At 37.5% G+C, this 6,512-nt stretch overlaps 1 protein-coding gene across 11 annotated transcripts in view; it reads right to left on the reverse strand.

Annotated features, from left to right (window-relative positions):
• LOC101438501 (protein FRA10AC1) overlaps positions 1 to 4,348 on the reverse strand; it is a 45,989-nt gene extending 41,641 nt beyond the window's left edge. For 4 of the 11 annotated variants that reach the window (XR_009186140.2, XM_004450016.4, XM_058298787.2 and 1 more), the window contains exons 1-2: positions 3,926 to 4,348; positions 1,211 to 1,320 (exon numbers count right to left, since the gene is read on the reverse strand). Coding sequence is in view for 10 of the 11 variants with exons in the window: in XM_004450016.4 (XP_004450073.1) it covers positions 1,211 to 1,287 (77 nt within the window). In the remaining variant the exon portion in view is untranslated. Of the gene's footprint in view, positions 1 to 1,210; positions 1,321 to 3,573; positions 3,612 to 3,878 lie in introns of all 11 variants that reach the window. The other 7 variants (XM_071215780.1, XM_012521272.3, XM_071215779.1 and 4 more) reach the window with 7 other exon arrangements.
• Positions 4,349 to 6,512: the final 2,164 nt, after the last annotated feature.

Below are 6,512 nucleotides of genomic sequence, written 5' to 3' on the forward strand. Positions count from 1 at the left end.
TTATATTTTCATATTCAGAACATGTTTTTAAAGAATTCAAATCTTAGCCTAAAAAAGACGCACTGACCTTTAATAAGTCATTTTATATCTCCTCAAATAGCTTATGTAGCACCTGCATTTTATTTAGTATCTATACAATGGAGGAGATGAAACTAACAAAAGCAAGCTTCCTGGGTTCAAATACTGGCTCTGCCATTTATTACCTATGCAATCCTCTACAGATTACTTAATCTCTTTATGCCTTCCATTCCATGTCTGCAAAGTAGAGTTAACGAAGCTTTAGGTAATTTGATAATATGAAAAAAAGGGTTAATTATAAATGATCATTCCTAGTTATTTAGATAAATACAACCTTAGAGCAAAGAAGACTAAGTTTGCTCATATTTTGTTCTTACAAAGTAACATTTTAATGAAAAATCCTTGTGAAATATAAAGCACTATAAAATAAAATTTATTTAATTATGACTATTATTTTAGTTATTCAGGAGGTTTCCATATCCCACAACAATGATCCATCTCTGTTAGTATGCCTAATATACTGGTCTCAATATGAAATGATAAATCAATTTCTGTAAGTTTGGTATTATGAATCAGTCAGTCATTCCTGAGTTAATGGATAAAACTGAGTTTCTACACAGTGACACATGAGAACAATGCCCCTAAACACAGCAACTCCGTCAAGATGTAGCTTCCTTCTAAGGTCCAGGCTTCATCTGTTGTTTTTTGTCACTTCCAATTTAATAATATTCTCCACAAGCTTCTTTCCTTGGCTTCTTAATCTCATCTATGCAACCTTAAGAACTGTGCTGCACTACAGACTCATTCTTCATGATGATCTCCTTTTAAAGTCAAGTTCTGGAGAAGAGAGCAAGAGCCAACTCTCTTGGCTATGATTTTCAAAAGCAAAAAGCCCTTGGTGGTTGAATGAAAAATATATGCAATACAGACATCTGACAGCTTTAATATTTCCTTTTTTTCCCCATCATTTCCATAAACCACTTAACAACATAAACACTGTTTTCTTATTTTTCACACAGCTGTTCTTAAATCCAGAGTCAATTCATTACAAATCATTGAAAAAGCTTTTATTCACTAGAACATAGTTGTCTTCATGTGCAAACACAATCCAAAAACTTTCAATATTATTTATTTATAATTCATTTTAATCTAAAAGGATCAGAATTTCAGATATATAAAAAAAAATACTTACCTTTTTTTTCTTTTGCTAGATTCTCCACAGTGTTCATCATCACTAAAATCAGAGTCATAGCCTCCATGACCATGCATTTGGAAAGAAGTATATAGTCAACCACTCAGAACCTAAGTTGCCAATAGTTCAGGAAACAGAATAGTTCAACAATAAGTTATTTTTTTAAAGAATGTTTTATTGAAGTATATCATTTAAACATGAACATACATAAACAATAACTGTATAGTAAAACTTGTGAATTTACAAAACATGCATATCATCATACAAGGCTACCATACATCTCCCCCCCCAACCAGCACCTTGCATTGCTGTGAAACATGTTATAAACTATGAAAAAGCATCCTCAAAATATTTTTACTTATAGTAATATTTAGCTGTACCTTACACTTGGTGTATTTTTCCCCCAATCCACCCAATTATTAACACCCTATATTAGTATTACATATTTGTAATCATTCAGGAGAAAACATTCTCATATTTGTCCTGTTAACCACAGTCTATCATCTACCACTCGATTACCTGTGTTACACAGTTCCATGCTTTGTACAATCCCTTCAAAGTGTATATTTAGTGGCTTTCATTTTCATTACAGAGTTATGCTGTCATCACCTCAATTTTAGAACGTTTTCATTACTCCAAAAAGAAAAATCCCATATCCCCTTATACCCCCTTACTGTTATCCATTGGCACTGAAAGATATCTTGTCATTGTTGCAAAACATTACAATATTACTATTAACTATGGTCCATAAGTTACATTAGTTATAATTTTCTGGCGAATCACCATATTCTTAGCACTTTGTAAAAGAACTTTCTTATATTTATGCTATTAACCACAATCTTCATCCACCACCTAAATCACTACGACATACATACCCTAGATAATTCTCTAGGTTCCTTTCAATTGACATTTACTTCCATATACCAGCCCTTTCAGTCGCAATCACATTCATAAGTCAGCAGTTACACTGATTTTGTATTACTCTCCACTCTATTAATTTCCGTAACAGTAAGTTATCTATAAAAACCACAACAGTTTGAGGATCTTGGTAGAAAGATTGCTCTTCATAGGCTACCCAGCTATCTAAACTTTCATTCAATTTGAAATGAAAATACTGAACATTTTTCACCTTTAATTATCATTATGCAGACAACTGAGGCTACACTTTGACCTCTGTATTGAAAATCAGATCTAAAAGTTGTGTTGTGACTGCACAGAAGGTTCAGCAATGCTTTGCTTTAATTAGACTTGGAATAATAACAATTGCTATGTATTTATCACCAACTTGACTCAAGACACTGCTAAGTACTTTAAAAACACAGCTTCTAATTCTCCAAGTTAGGAACTAATATCTCCAATTCAGAGACTAAGAAAACAAGGACAAATGAAATTAAATAAAGCAAGTAAGTTGTAAAGCTGATCTATTTGTTCTAAAGTCCATGATTTCAACCACTTCAAATTGCCTCTCTGAAATATGCTAAATTTCTGATTTGCTATATTCCATTAGACTTAATATATTTGTGAACAGCACACTATACTATCAACCGATAAAAATTTTCCTGTTCCTTTCAACATATACAGAATCTTTTAAACTTATTCAAATTAACCTACTTTGCTCTTTGGCCTAGTCAGCTTTATCTTATTTTAGTTCATTTTTTTATTGAAATTCTTAGACGGGAGGACCTCGGTTATCATTTTTCTTTTAATACACGGATTGTGTCAGAAGAAGCTCCTGGATCCAGCATTAACTTAAATTTAGGATATAGATTAATGGGGGATAAGTGGATTATTTATTATTTGATGTCAAATACATTCAGGACTCAATAAACATTAAAAAGTCACATTTGGAAATGAAAGTTTCATCAACTGTGATAGCTTTGCACCGAGTATAAATACACAATTCCTATGGCTGATAGAAGCCTGTCCAGGTCATATGACATACCACATTTTTAAAAGTTTAATATTCACTAGAGCAAGAAAAAAGAGGGGAAAACTCCCTAAACAATAGAGCATTGGTCCTAGAACAGAAAACACCTGTTTCCAGTCATGGCTACCTTAAATAAGTCCTTATCTCCTTAGCTTCATCTGTTAAATTAGGTAGTTACATCAAATAATCCTTAAATGTTATGAGTCTTTGATCTTTCTCTAATTCCCTTTTCCAAATTAGGTGTGTGGATGTACACCTCTCCTCTGCTGTTTCACAGAATTCTATAGAAAGGTACCAGTCAAGGTTAGGTGACAGATTTCAAGCTTACTCTCCTTTACACTTGTCATCACCTTGCACACACATGGCTTTCGCACTTTTATCAGGTTAACGCCTTATTTCAGTTGCTTACCACCACATCTGTTCAATCCATACCAACCTCTTACTCCTTGTCCCATGTTCTCACTTGCTTTACAGCTTGATGGGGAAAACCGCAGTGTGGGGCTTAGAGATCTATTCTAAGGTCAGCCTATCTTAACTCATACGCTTGTTCTGTACTTTTGTCTTTCTTTGGGCGTTTTCCTTTACCACTTTGAGCCTCAGTGCCCCATCTATAAAATGATGCTATTAAGAGTACCGACTTCACAGGACTGGAAATACTATTATCACCATCATCATCTTGCTCCACCCACCCCAACCCCACTCTCCCGTTTCTTTTTTCCTGGAGGCTTCACCATCCCATACCCATCTCATCTCAACTCAGTTGCTCCACGAAAAAGCTGTCAACTCACTTCAGGCTACGAATCAACTGAAAATGGCCGAGAGAAATTCGAGAAGGGAGACGTCGGAGGTCTCCAAAATCTGAGATTTAAAAAACAAAACAGAACACTATAGCCAACCCTATATGAGGAACAAGTGTGAAGGTAATTTTCCCTGTCCCCAAACACCACCCACCACCTACCACCCTCCTCACACATCCCTTCCCTTCCTCCCTGCTTTGCCAGGTTCGCCCCCCGAGCCGTTGTTTCCGCCTTCTCTCTGGGCGGCTGCAGCAACGACCCACTGCCTGAACAAGCCGCTTTGCAGAGCCAACCCGTGGGTTGAAGTTGCCTAGCCTCCAAGCCGCAGCTGCCACCAGCTCCACGCCTCTCCCTACGGATCCCGGCTGGGCGCTGCTTCCGGTCTGTTTCGCCTGAGTGTTACACCTAAACAACACCGATCCCGCATGAGCTGGCCTTGTGCTACAGCCAGAACAGCCCCGGGAAGCAAGGGCGGCGGAAAAAAGTAAGGGCCGGAGCAAGAGGCAGAGGCTTGCGTTCGCAAAGCAGCAGCCCCTGTTTTTTCCTGGCTCTCCTTCCATTCCTCTTTTCAGAGCCCGTTCTCTGAGCTGCCCACTGCTCAGCCCACGCCCCTCATGTGAAAATATATTTGTTTTAGAAAAAAAAATCCTGACAGAATATCACCTGCCATCCTCTTTCTAGTAACCTTAGTAACGTCTCCTCGGAGCAGCCTTGCCAAGCATCTCAGCCTCCGATCTGCCTCCCCTTTTCCCCCAATAAAACAGTTCCCATAATTAGACCAAAAATAACTTTCCATCGTTTCACCACCCACACAATAGAGACCATTCCAAATGCACGTCTGGTGGCAGAGGAACTCATCAAATTTGTTAGGAAACTAAGAAATAATGAAAGGGAGTAGAAATTTTCCAAGATACCGGATTCTCTGCCGGATTCTCAAGCAACTTGGCACATATGAAAAGGGATCCAAAACAGATACTTGAAAAGAGGGGGGGGGCGGGGGGCAGGAAAAGTTAAATTATTTCAAGCTCCCAGTGTTTTGCCCCTTCTGAGTTATGACACCCTATTCTGCTTTCCAGTCTGGCTTCATGTCTTGGCTCCCTTCTGCATAGCAGCTATTAAAATTTGCTTGCTTCTCAGTACCTTACATGGTACCTTGGAAATCCCAAGCAGTAGTTAAATGTTTATGGAATTGAAAAGGCAAGACTCTGGCTTTTACAAAGGGAACATTTTTTAGAAAATCTTGGCACTTAATAAACACCTGGCACTTTACATCTTTTACATTCAACTGTAGATACCCATATCCTTACAGATTCAAAGCCCTCTTTTAACCCTGGCTGTAGATTTTAGATGTACCCTGCTTTGCCCAATGTAGTGGGTATGATCTTGAAAAGCTGCAACGTAAGTTAAATTATTATAAATTCAATTATGTACAGTGCAATTAGATTATGGTTCAATAAAAACAAGTATTTTAAAAATTAAAGAAATAGGAAGCCTCACAAATTATTATTATACTATATTGAATTATTTTGTCAAGCAGTTCCTTTTTTGGTAAATAGCTAACATATGTATTTAGTTCTTTTATTTGTTATTAATAAAACCAAACACACCTGTATCTTGTATCCAATTTACTTTCTACCAATATTTAACTTTTAATAGTGTAACCACTGACTACAGTGGTTGTTATTGTAATGGTTACTTTACTTTCCACCCCTTTACGTGATATTATAGTTGTTTATACTTGTTATTGTAATGGTCATTTTAGCTCAGTTCCACTCTTTGTTTATACTTGTTATTGTAATGGTTATTTTAGCTTAGCTCCACTTCTTACAGCTCCACCTCCCCTTGTTTGAGTCCATAAAAACCCCAAACTCAGACTCTGGGAGACAGATTTTAGGCCAATAGGCCTTTGATTTCTGTGCTTTGCTTTGCTCTTAGCAATAAACTCTCCCTTTGAAACCCAGGTGTCTAATATTGGTCATTGGAGTGTATCAGGCAGAGAATCCTTGCTCTGATCGGTAACAACAGCACTTTTCTACCATTCCTAGTACTTGTCAGTTGCTTCATTTTGCCCTTTAAAAAACCCTGTGCTGCTGTGTTATTAGCACCATTTTGCACCACATAAGGAACTGAGGTGCAGGACCTAAAGCCACAAAACTAGTGAGGGTCTAAAACCCCAGGCTACTTCTCTCCCCACAAGACCCAGTTGTGTCTCAGTCTCTCTCTTTCAATCTCTTTCTCTCTCTTCCCCTCTCTCCCTCTCTCTCTCACTTTTGGATTGTGTGGGAAGAAACTCCTGGTTCCAACATTTCTAAGAGTTTCAGATCTGTTGCTACCAGTTCATTCAGGCAAAGAGTTGTACTTTTTCCTTTGAGACAGTGATTACCGAAAGGGAGTAAATAGAAAATATATGCTAGGGATAAAGTACATGATATGAACTAAAAATAATACAGGATGGAAAACCTACCTGATCAGGAAATCTCAGGTTAGGAACTGTACCTCAACAACAAGAAAAAAACACAAATTACTTAAGTGCCTGCTCTGGGCAGGGCATTCTCCTGGTCAATAAGGTTACAAATTT

The sequence above is a fragment of the Dasypus novemcinctus genome, chromosome 6, assembly GCF_030445035.2.
Source record: "Dasypus novemcinctus isolate mDasNov1 chromosome 6, mDasNov1.1.hap2, whole genome shotgun sequence".
Classification (NCBI taxonomy): Eukaryota; Metazoa; Chordata; class Mammalia; order Cingulata; family Dasypodidae; genus Dasypus; species Dasypus novemcinctus.